Below are 12,245 nucleotides of genomic sequence, written 5' to 3'. Positions count from 1 at the left end.
CAGTGGGGGCGGGAGAGAAGGTTAAAAGTTAAAGGAAAAAAGATCCTGTGATTTTTGCCTAAATTAAAAAAAAAAGGAGTAGAAATTACTTTTGCAGGCTTGTTTCTGTTGCATCAGGGAAGGCTTTTACTATAAAGCTCAGGGCTTTGCTTTAAGTTTTACTTAAATATTTTGAAGGGAATGGGTGACTGCAATGATTTTAGTCTCTTAAAAAGTAATGCTTGTTCATTTGATTTCAGTGTAAGATGCATCAAGTACACTCTTGCCTCTTCGGTGGCTTCACAAAAGGTAAGTACAGCTGCTGAAATGCAGATTTTAATTTGGGAAATAAACTGTTGTGTAGGTGTACTTGCAGATACTAGCCTGGGGGGTACTCATGTGTCCCAGAACATTGCAGGACCAGCATTTGTAATGCAGCAGTTGACTGATGTCTCTGAGTAGTTTTCATGCTACTAGGAAGAGTCATGTGCTCTTTGTGCTGAGGATGGGATGTGAGGCTTCTGTTCAAAAACACTATTGCAGCTTCTAATTGGACTACAGGGGTATAATGGATACCTCTATTTCCTTTGTTACTGCTATTTCATCATGCACAGCAACAGACTAGAGAAAAGTGCTTGTAGCTATCAGGATTGATAACTAAATTGGAGAGCCTGTGATGTTTTCAGTTATTAGAGTAGTGGACAGAAGTGATTTCTGAAAACTCTGCACTGAGGCTTTTTTCTGTTATTAGTGTCACAGTCAGAGATACTGCACCTGGTTCTACACACACTTCAAACTATCCTCTATCCTGTTTCCTCTAGGTCTGCTGCTCAATATGAAGACTTGATGCTACTTCACAAGGTAAATATAAAACTGAAAATTTAACATAAAATGGTGTTTAAGGATTTGCTGTTTGTCTATAGTACATTTCTTATTTTAGTGACCAGTAGGCAAACTGTATTCCCTATGCTAAGTTTTCCCTCTTGTGCCACAATGATGACTAATATAGTTTGCTACTCTTGACCAAGACAATGATGAGAGCTCATACCACCATGATTTCCATCTGAGGCACAACAGCTTAGAATTCACCTGGATATTTTGACTTTAGACAAACTTCTCATAAGCTTTTTTTCTTTCAGGTTTTGAATCATGCACTTACAGGAAAAACATCACTTGGTAAGAAACATTATGGAGTCTGCTGAGGGTTCCTCAATGGAGCTGCTGCCACATGGCAGTGGGGTGTGTAAAATGGATAAGAAATGTTCTGGGATTATTTTCTGCTAATGCACAGAAATAATAGATGCTTCGTAGTATTCAAAATACTCCTGAATATTTCTTTAATTTTTTTCTTTGGGGAATTCAATTTTCCCAAGCTATCACAGGAGATTGCTCAATACTATTACTCCACAGCAGATACAGTGATGATAGCATAGTTCAGCAGAGATTCTTGTGATGAACACAGTTTTGTCTTTCGCTCCTATCTGATGTATCTTGCTGTTGTGGTATATTGCTTGGAAATTGTAGACTTGGCCAAGAAAGCTGAGGGAATCTGATTTTTCTCTTGTTGCAGGTACTGGGAGAAGCAGCTACAAGCTATGCAAGGTAAATATTATATTGCCTGTGTCTGTGAAAACCAGCTTTCTGTCCATGAAAAGGCTGCGTATGATGACAGCATAGTTCAGCAGATGATCAGTGGTGATCACTTGTTCAGTCTTTCGCTCCTATCTGATGCAGCCTCCTGTACCTTAGGATAAGTTGACAGAGAACTGAAATGGAAAGCTTACAGTGAAATGCTACCCTCTGTTGCATTTTGTCAAGCTCTTCAGAAGATCAGGAAAGGAGACAGACAAATGCTGAAATGTAGGATGAATAGGGTTTGCTATGTAGTTTTTAGTGAAAACTTGGCTCATCTGGTGTTCGTGCTCTAAGTCTTGTAAGTGTTGCTTTGCAGAATGCCCTGGACAGAGACAGAGTGCCTGTGCTGGGTGTGAGAAGCTTTCACCTGTCAGTGATCTTGGCAAAGACGAGACTTCTCAAACTGAAGGTAATAGAAGATGTTTTAGTTGGATGCTATGTTTGGCTGTGCTGCTCTTGTGAAGTAATAGGTCAGCTACTGGGCTGCATTTCAGCCTGGGAACTTCTGTTTATAGATGAGTCTGCAAATCCATTCTGTTCCTGGAAAATGTGAAGCAAAGATATAACTGCCCTAAGTGTGCCTTATGTTTCACAATAGAAATATGAAGTAATTATTTTGGAGGGTTAAAATTTCACACAACACTTCTGTAAATAAATGTGGTACTGCTACATTTATGTTTAGGAAATTATGAGTTCAGTATCGAAAATGCTTTTCCTGGTTAGACCAGTCTGAATGTCAGGTGTTCCCATGTCAGAGGTGTGCTGGTTTCTGCAGTCTCAGCAGTGATATCTCATGTTGAGAGCTGAGAGATTGGTTTGGGCCCCCTTGTGGAAGGGAATGGGAGCGCTGCAGTTTGCTGTATGTGATGTTGAATCAGGTCTCTGATCCCAGTGAGGATAAAACTTGACTAAACACTGATACAGCCTTTGGAGTTGTTATGCTAAAACTTTCTCCTGGACCACAACTAACAGTGACTTTTCCTTTGCAGACTCCTGAATTGTTTCTTGTCATGATGTAAGTACTTGTTTCAACTTCGCAAGTTTATTAGTGTAGAAAGCCTAGAATATACATGTGAAGTATTTGGCTGGTGTGGGCAAAGGGGGTGGTGTTGGCTGCTTGCTTTTCAGCCAAACCAGGTGGATGCATAAGGGAAGAACTGCTGGATAAGACCCATACTTGGCAGACTGGTTTTGCTAAACTTAGTGCATCTGTGAGCTCCTGAAGTTGCTCTGATTGCACTGTTTGCCTTCTTCCTAAAGCAGATAGCAGTCCACAGACTGACAGTATAAGCTGCCTGTATGATGAAATGCAAACACACTGACTTCAATTGTGGAGGTCTGCAATTAGCTCTATCTGACTTCGGGCATCTGACTGGATTTCATTCCTGTGTCTGTTTATGTGCTGTCCTGATTCTGTGTTTTTTTTTTTTTTTCTAGTGCTGTTGTGGTGGAGCTGTGAGGTGGTACCAGCTGGTAGTGCTCAAGGCAAAAGTAAGTTCCCAGTGAATTTGTATTACTGCTTATAGCTGTGCTGTGGGATGGGGAAGTTGTGAGGTGCTGGCCTCTAATTGTAGTGCCATCTTTTGGTGCCTGTTTACGTAGTAGGCTCCTTCAGGATTTTCACAAGTTATTAGCAGCCAGCAGACCTCACTTACCAAGGTGCTGGGGACTGAATCTTATGCGGAAGACTGAAATTATTTGAGAACTTTTTAAATAATCTGGTAATTGTGCAGACAGGCATGGCATGTCTTACAGGGTTGTAATGATGTTGTCAAATGTCTGACCTGAAACTACTAATGTAGACTGCTCTTTACTGAAAGACCCTGTAACTGACAGTAGCTGTAAAAATAGTGGCAATAGTACTAATAATTTGAAGTGGGAGGGAAATGTGTGGCAGTGGATAAGGAGGAAAAACTTTTGAGGCTTGCGGGGGGGGAGGGGGGGAATGTTGATGTGCAGTTGGTATAAAATGCCACTGACATGAATTGTAATTTAGGGAACTGTAATTGAGGATCTCTTCTAGAGCAGCATGCTTTGAGATAGTTTACCTGGCTTTTTCTGGGGTGGTGTTGGTGTAACATGAGTGCTTCTGGCTGCCATCAGATGAATGACAGGTTAGTCTGAGGGCATTTGTGAGCACCAGTAAGTAGTTTCAACCTGTGTGTGGAACCCCTAAAGACAGTGCAAAGAGGTGGTGATGGTTGCAACAAGAATGGAAGTTCGTTGAAGTCTGATGGTTGGAATATAACATTAGCATTGCACTGAAACTTTTATTTTGTTTTTTTTTATTTTAGTTTTGAGAATGGAAGAACTACCAGATACTCAGTGACAGATGTTAGGTAAGCTGTTTGCTTCTCAATTGCCATAAGATAACATTTTGTACTGAAATCCTAACTGCTTTCCTGACCTGGCAATAAATAGTGTAGACCAATTGAAATATGTGACTGCTTTGCACAATTTGACTTTCTAGTTGGTCAGAAAGAACGTGCCTTTACTCAGCAGCGCAGAGCTTGCATCAATGACTTCTGCTGATTGAAAACAGTATGCCTATTTGCTGTTCAATGCATGCAGTGGGCTTTGGCAGACAGTACTGATCTTATATTCAGAGTAATCTGGTAAATTCCTTGTCTGAGGCAAGATGAGAGTTATGTGATATGAGTGAAGAGGTAGATGTTAAGCTACTCTAAGCATGTACTGTTTGTGATGATGAATTTTAAGCAATGGGAATCTCTCTGAAGAAGACTGAGGAGGACTCTTGATCTGAAACAGTACACACATTCAGATTAACTCTTCAAGCATGGCCAAGTAGAGTGTTAATAAAAATGCACTTGTTACAGAGTGAAGCTGAGAAGGAAGGAGTGTGTGAGAACCAAGATTTTGCTTCTTTGAGGTAAGTGTAAAATAGAACATTTTATTGATCGTGGTGGTCCAGTAATTTCTGCAATATTTCTGTTATGTTAAGTGCATAAGATTAGTGCATAATTAGATATATTTTTATTGTGCATCTTCCACTCCCAGCTATTGTGGGAATAAAAATGATGTGCATGGAGCAAGAATGAATTTCACTATAGGAGGTTTTCCAGCAGCTTTGGTACCCTGACAATTTCTTAACTATAGTCACTGACAAACTTAATGTAGAGTTCAGTTTGTATGAGCAAAAGATGTGGCCTCCATGACTCAAGCTTCTTATTTTGTCTTTACACAGTGGAAATAGTAAAAAAAAAAAAAAAAAAAAAAAAAAAATTGTGGAAACTACTTAAGCTGATACAATATTGTTAATGTAATACAGCAGCAAGCATACAACTCCCATCATAACTCTTATCTGATGTACCTGGCTGTTGTATGAACTGACAGTGTAAGTGTAACACTGCTGCACTCCTGAAATCATAAAAAAAAAAAAAAATCTAATCCTGTAGTTGGCAAAAATCACCTGAGTGGTAGCAATTGTGGTTTTGTTCAATGTACACACCAAGTTGAAGTTCCAGACTGTACACACTTTTCTCAACTAGACCCATTCTCACCTACAATAAATTGCCTATTTAAGTTTATCTCAAAAACATGTCCTTCGTGGGACTTGTATTTTAGGTATCATAACTTACTCCAACTCCCTCTCTGGGGAGGGACAGTATCATAAAGCAAGTATAACCAACTACTTTTTTGTGGTTCTTCTGATATTAGTAATTCTGTATTGCTAATTCAATTAAGATTAAGTTTTTGTTTTCTATTTGAATGTTAAATGTTGAAGTTGTCACTTGGTGGCCAAAATGCAGCCTTGTTATAGGTTAAAATTAATTTGTATAGAATTTCATAGCTTTATGAAGTTTCGTATAGCGATACCTTATTTTGAAACAATTTCTCTCTTCCTTAGGAATGAACTACTGTCGGCTGCCTCACTGGGTAAGATCACACAGATTCTTTCTTAAATGTAGGGAATTTTTGTAGCCACTGATGAAACTTGATTCTGCCAGATGAGTTACTGTGATATCACCACTTCCGTTCCATTCTTTCTGAGGCTACGCAACTGCTGAGAGGAACTTCTAGTAGTTGTGCTACTGTGTGCTAACTGCATTTTCTTTCTTTAGGTCAGGAGGCAACTTTGAAACTAATATGAGGAATGAGAAAGGTGAGTGTAACTGTAGGAATAAAAACTTATTTGCTGGAACCAAATGATGATTAAAACCTTAGCTTGAACTCTCTCACTGAACAGAGATGAAAATCTAAGGTCTGAGCTGTTCCAGTCAGCTTCTTGTGCTGGTTTGGTGCCTTATAATGGTTCTTATGCTGTACTTAATAGGTGGAAGATCCCAGAATAATGGGCTACACTTGCATGAACAGCATTAGGAAGCCAAGACTTTGCGGTGGTAACATTTACCTCATACACTAATTGGAGCCAATAAAATTTTGTAAACTCTGCCTGTTGTTGTCAACTGCTTTCTGACTTGAAGGGCTTGCTGTAAGCTAGCTCTAGGCTATTTTGTAAAAGCTTCAAATGTTTGACTTTAGGGCAGGGAGCAAACTAGGTAATGCTAGTCCTGCAAGTGTTCTTTACTGTAGACGATGTGTGGCTATTGCCAGTGTCAGAGCTCATGTCAACTCCAGTCTGCTCTGTCTGGATTTAGGCAAACCTACAAAGAAGTACATTCAGTGTTTCATAGGTGGGAGCTAAACATGATTTGCCTATTTGGTTCTAAACTTGTATGTCTGGTAATACATGACTTAATTATGCTAACTTCAGCAATAATTTCAGTAAGAAGATCTGGTGCTTTATTGGACTGCAACTACTTGGAGAGCTTTGTTTTTGTTGAGACTGAAGCCTGCTGAAGTGCTGATACTAGCTCATTCCAAGACCCATAGCGGCTGATGCAACTTCTCTTAAGAGCTTTTTAGTCAGATAATTCCAAAAGATAAAATATTGCTCAAAAACACCAACTATGGAAACAGTATAGAGACAGTCTATAATGGAGCAACAATATATAGCTTGTATTCTGACGTGCTTCCCCTGGATTGAGTATAATTATTCTGGGGCAAGATAGCATTCAGCCTTCAGGAGACAAAGCTATAAGAAGAGGAGGGAGGTTTTGATAATCCTGTTAAATATAAACAGGATTTAGGTGGCACTGGGGCCTGTTAAGATTTGCTTTATTCCCAAAGCTAATTGGTGCCAGGTTTCTTTATTTAAAAAAAAAAAAAAATAATGTACTTCCCCATATTTCTGTGGTGCTTCAGGTGTAATATCAATAGGGGAAAAGTTTTATGAAGAACTTAATCTGTAACACTTGAACTATTACTGTGGCAGTTCTACCAAGAAGTAGAATCAGACATACAAATGCTTGTGCAGGAATGTTTTCAGATAATTAGTGCTACCAAGAGATTTTCAGTATGAGGAACAGAATTAAGTTTCATCTCCCTCATAACCCAGCCTGTGTGAGCTACTTAAACTTCAATGACATCTCTGTAGAACAGAACTGAAATCTTCTTAGGCTGAACAGTTTTTCATCCTAGATAAAGTGAATTAGAGATGTTCCTGTGTTCATGTGCAAATTAAATCTCTTCTGCACTAAAGCAAAAGCCATTAATAAGGTCTATTTTCATTCAGAACTGGTTAGTAGCCTCTTAGTATTCCTCCCCTGCATTACTTCTTAAAATACCACACTTCATTGTGCCTGTTGAAGAGTTTGAAGGGACTGTCATAGCCTGCAGTGTAGAAGAAATCTTCGTGGAATGGTTGGCCTCTGTTTCTTAAGATTCTGGCCAAGACTTCAGCTTCCTCAGCATATTTCTCTGTTGAGGCAAATCCACTGAAGGACCTGGTTGAAGTTTAAAAAAAAAAAAAAGGGGGGGGAGGTTATACAATTTGTAGAAGGCCAAAATATCTGCTCCCTGCTTTGCATTGCTGAAGAGATGACAGGGTGGGGAAGCAATGCAGTATTTGAGCAGTTCTCATGCAGTTTGTAGTTATTAAATGGCACATCAGAAGTTGTCAGGGTGAATGACTGCTGCATCTAAACTCCAGGCTCTAAATAGTGTGTATTCACTATGCACAGTTAAAAATCAGATGCAAGTAAGAATAATGTAGACCTGCTAGGTGAGCCCCAACCCTCTGTGAGCTTACCGGACAAAGACGGCTGCTGCCTTCCGCTCCTCAATAAACACATCTGAGTCTGTGGGCTGGGGGGGAGAGTCCTGGTGTTCAAATGGCACAAAGAAAGAGACCTTGAAGTCTGCACAGCCACGCTTTACCAGACATGTCACTGGCACAGTCATATCAATCTTCATCTCTAAAGGAGGGTAGAAAGTGTAATGAGCCAAAAGCAAAGACAGTGTCTGAATGCAACTCTAAGGGATGATGCAGGCTGCCTAAAACCACGTGCCAAAACAACTTCCTAGCATTACTGCTCTTTTGCACATTGATGCAAAGGAATGTACTGCCACATTCTGTTTTCATTTCTAACTGTAGAGCAATTTCTCACTGTCCAGGCTGCAGCTCCTTCAATCCTATGTGGTCCTTGGAACAGAGTTTTCAGCATCCCTCTAGGTGTAATCCCTGAGGGCCTTGGCAGAGGTGTGGTGGCCTAGTGTAGGCAGGTGGGTGTTAGACTCGGAAAAGTCTCTGTGTCCAAGGTTATCTACTGCTGTAAGCTACTTGGCATCATCTCATTTGTGCTTCTAGCAGTTCAAACCCAGCATGTTCTACCTTTCTCATTCTTCCCTTGGATGTAGTGGAAGAGTTTCCAGAAGCCCTGGCGCAATGCTTCTTTCTGGGTCTCTCCTCTGATGACTGTGCTGACCCACTTAGCTGTTTCGTACTGGCGCAGTTCATAATCCTTTGCCTGGAAGGTAGCAAAAGTCACAGTAACCACAAGATGAATACTAATGACACAAAGGGCTACTCTTTCCAAATCAGCCTGGAAGGATTGTGATTAAATAACCCCTGGCAGCCTCATAGCTGCAGTTACAGGTGTACCCCCAGGGTCAAATTCTGACACTTCCATTGCAAAACCATGCTATTCTGCCTTAGATGGAGCTCTTCAGAGCTTAGGAGTAGGTGTGCTTGTTGCCCCCTTTGCAATTAGGCATGAACAGTGTAGGAACACTTCCTTCATGCTCATTCTCAGACTGGGAATCCTAAATCCACCCTGACAATGGAGAACTCTGTTCTCCTGGCCTTTAGGAGTTACCGTTGTCTCTGCTGTGTTCCACCGAGGGGACTGCAGATCCAGGGACAGAAATGTTTGCTTGAAGGATTTGATCATCGTCGTGGAGCTGAAAGGTAGACACAGTTCATTGGCCTCCACTCAATGCAGTATGAATGGGATATGGGAAAACATTAGGGCTTCTCTGCTAAATTTAAGAGGCTTTCCTCAGCCTCTGGTCTCCGACCTATCAGTAACATATGCACCAAAGACTAAGTTCAGGCAAAGACCAGACGCCTTCTGAAAGGTAATTGTCCCAGAAATTGTGAAGGGCTTGGCTTCCAACCCTTATCCTAAGGGTTTCAACAAAAAGACCTGAAATCTTTTTAGCTGTGAGGGAACAGAGAAACAAGATCATGAAACAAGATCGTGAAACCATGGCTAGGCTGCTGTTGGAGTGTTCATCATTCAGTGTAAGCTGCCTTCCCTGTGAAGTGAGGGCATTTCCTGGCTGCAAAACAGAAGGTGGAAATCATCCTGCAAGTGAAATGGACCTGAGCAGTTAAACCACTTTGCACCTAGATGAGAAGGTACCACTGTTGGTGGCTGCTGTAGTACTGATGGTGTACGTAACGTTATTGGAAATCTCATAGTAGTTGATGCCTTGAAGACCTTCCGGAGTCTGGTGACTGGGTGAGATTTTTGTTATTTATGAATATGTTGCTGCTTTCCTATCTAGCCTTCACATGGAAGGAGAATGCTGAAAACATGAAAACACTCAACTTCCCCTCATTGTTCCAAAATAATCAGAACCACTACTGAAATATTGAGAGCTCTTTAAGTCTTACCTTGAAATATTTGGAGCCTTGGTTTATCATTTTTGTCAACACCAGGCAGATAGCACTACACAACTACATCCAGAGAAAGTCTCTGCTTTCTGTTACAATATCCTTATTACAATACCCTTAGCATGCACCTCAATTTGCAATGGCAGCATGCCATTAATTCAGCAAGATTCGTGATACTTCGATCATAATGCATTGTCTTCTCAGAACATGACTTTATTGTGTATTTCTTGGGCAGCATAAGCAGCTTTGGGGTTAATTTTAATTTCTCTGCCTCCTCAGCTGTTCATAGCTGCCCACACAAGAAGCTGTTGATTGCTCTGTGACTCGTGACCACTTCTTTCACGGGCTTTCGTAAACACTGAATTCAAGGTGCTATAACTGACAGCATCCCCCACTTCCAGCAGCAGGTATACAGCATTGCTCTGAGAGCCACGGTGAAATCATGCCACCTCAGATCACTGACACTTGATTCCTGAAGTCCACAAGTGTTTCAGTTTGCTGAATGATGGTGGTATCTAACACAACGGATAGACCGTGTGCAATCTGTGATCAGCATTTTTTAAAGTCTTCAAGGTATGCTGTCTTAAACATGATGGTCCTGTTATCTCTTGAGATATTCTGGTAGCTGCAGTAGTACGTATTCACTGTAACCATACACTGCTGCAGACTGCTGTTCAGTTCTGATCTCCTCCTTTACCCTGGTTTTGAGGTGGCTACAGCGAGTTTTCTGTTTGGGATCTATGAATTTTATTGAAAAAAAAAAACCAACCCAACCTGTTGGCACTGATTTCACATATAATCCTTTAAGGAGCACACATACATGCACAAGTTGAAAAGTGTTTTCTAGTAGCTCCCGTTGTTGTGGAGTAGTGGTGTGAATACCAGAACAATGCAGCTGGATACTGATTCCAAAAAAAAAAAAAAAAGCAGGCACTGTTCCCCTCCCTGTCCCATCCTGAAGAAAGGTACCTGCATGAAGTTCAGCAGTCAGACTGGAATGGACTGTTATACATTAATACACTTTTTATCAATAGTATATACGTACATGTATCATCCAAACATAACAAGAAGGCACAAATCCAACTGTGTTATTGGAAGTAAATGTGAACAATCTATATGGAAATTTACTGTGTGAATATGTTTTATACGCTACCATTTCAAAAAAAATTGATAACGCTTTGCTGGCACTTCACTTTATTTCTCATTGCTACACCTTGATAGAAAACATGCTTGGTTTGTGCTCCCTGGGTATCTTAGAAAGCAGAGAAGTAAATGTTCCTCTGCTTAAATGTGCTGCTGTATTAGCTGGCTTGTTTCTGTGTGCCAATCCCAACCCCTCCTTAAACCTCTTCTTAGCTGCTGCTCACAGAACTTCTGTAACTGCAGCCAATACTGTCGTGGCTGCGTGTAAGAAATATTTGAGTTACATAAGGCAATTATATGGAGAACACCAAGAACCCTCCAAATATTTATACTTGAATTCCTTGCAAGGACCTCCAGAGACTGTGAGTAAACACAGCCAGAATACGATATTCCATAGAGCTGCTAATTATATTTTTAAAGTGCAGAAAGTGGACATACTTACGTTTTGGTGAATAAGCTGTCGTCTTAACTATTAGGCTGTCCTTCTGAGGCTGCACGTAGCAGATGCTGCATGTCGGTGTTTATTTTAGTTCGATCAAACCCCGCCCATGCCTCAGCCCTACTGGAGGGAGATGCTCTTATGAAAACCAGATGTTGTAGCCTGACCCCTCTGGGTCTCATTGGAGAGCTCCCACACAAATGCCGAAAGCCCCACCTACAGCCCACGAGCCAACATTGGGTCCAGTGTATGATCTGGCTCCACAAACCGTTTCGCACCCTTGTGTAACTTCCACCAGCTTCCATGGCACTGTGCCTACTTATGTTGAGGTCAGCGGTAGGTTTTGTGCTCTCGGGAGAAAGAAATGTACAAAAAAGTAATGTCATACGCCCCCTGCTCAGATTGCAAAGGGATGTTAGAAAATGAAAGCTTTTCCTTTTTAACCCTGGGGTGAAATGGTGGGTACAGATCTGGCTGCAAACAGCTAAGACCATCCTCACAAGATTTCTGCTGACCTGGTATGAAAGACAGACAGTGTTCTGTAATGACTGGCTGTTTTGAACAGCGTTCGAGACTGATCAGCCCCCTTAGCCCTTGGATATCTGCACAAAGGGATTGTACAAAGCTATTGTGAAAATCTGTTGTGCTTCACACAAAGTTAAGCTGGACTCTTCATTTAACCAGCAGCAGCTCCAGATGCATTTAGGTACCAGCACAGGAAAGCAGATTGAATTTTGCAGTTCGATTTCTGAGAACACTTCATGTGGAATGTTGTTTGATACACTCCTGTTCTGAAAGGGAAATTAAAAAAAAAAAAAAAAAAAGCCAAATAGCTCTTGCACACTGCTCCCTAATGCCACAAAAGTGGGCTGGTGTGAAGTGGGGTTTACTAGTTGAGCCTGGTAGAATGTGCGAAGGCCTCAGAACAGTTCCCTGCAGGTTTAGCACTTTTATGGAGTAAACGGTCTCTGTTTCACCTGTGTTCTGTTTGGATCAAACAGGAAATTCAGCAGGGCATTTTGGAGAAGAAGAAGCTGCTACATGGCAGGCACTGCATCGGAGCTAAAG

At 41.1% G+C, this 12,245-nt stretch overlaps 1 protein-coding gene across 1 annotated transcript; it reads right to left on the bottom strand.

Annotated features, from left to right (window-relative positions):
* Positions 1-6,171: 6,171 nt before the first annotated feature.
* Positions 6,172-11,221, bottom strand: HEBP2 (heme binding protein 2). Its single transcript, XM_084290706.1, has 5 exons — positions 11,181-11,221; positions 8,793-8,877; positions 8,309-8,444; positions 7,727-7,892; positions 6,172-7,421 (listed from the first exon to the last, which is right to left on the bottom strand). Exons 2-5 carry the CDS (start codon positions 8,865-8,867, stop codon positions 7,247-7,249), a joined length of 552 nt encoding a protein of 183 aa, XP_084146832.1. The 5' UTR covers positions 8,868-8,877; positions 11,181-11,221; the 3' UTR covers positions 6,172-7,246.
* Positions 11,222-12,245: the final 1,024 nt, after the last annotated feature.

The sequence above is a fragment of the Netta rufina genome, assembly GCF_964035555.1.
Source record: "Netta rufina genome assembly, chromosome: 8".
Classification (NCBI taxonomy): domain Eukaryota; kingdom Metazoa; phylum Chordata; class Aves; order Anseriformes; family Anatidae; genus Netta; species Netta rufina.
Note: the sequence above shows the minus strand (reverse complement) of the source record. Positions and strands in the feature narration are given on the sequence as shown.

What these genes read in the sequence shown, in the direction of transcription:
- HEBP2 (XM_084290706.1), bottom strand. Translation starts at nt 8,867, where the DNA reads ATGATCAAATCCTTCAAGCAAACATTTCTGTCCCTGGATCTGCAGTCC. An exon ending in CCAAGGGAAGAATGAGAAAG is followed by an intron (nt 7,893 to 8,308) that starts GTAGAACATGCT and finishes ACCCTCCTTTAG; the next exon opens with AGATGAAGATTGATATGACT. An exon ending in GCAGCAGCCGTCTTTGTCCG is followed by an intron (nt 7,422 to 7,726) that starts GTAAGCTCACAG and finishes AACTTCAACCAG; the next exon opens with GTCCTTCAGTGGATTTGCCT.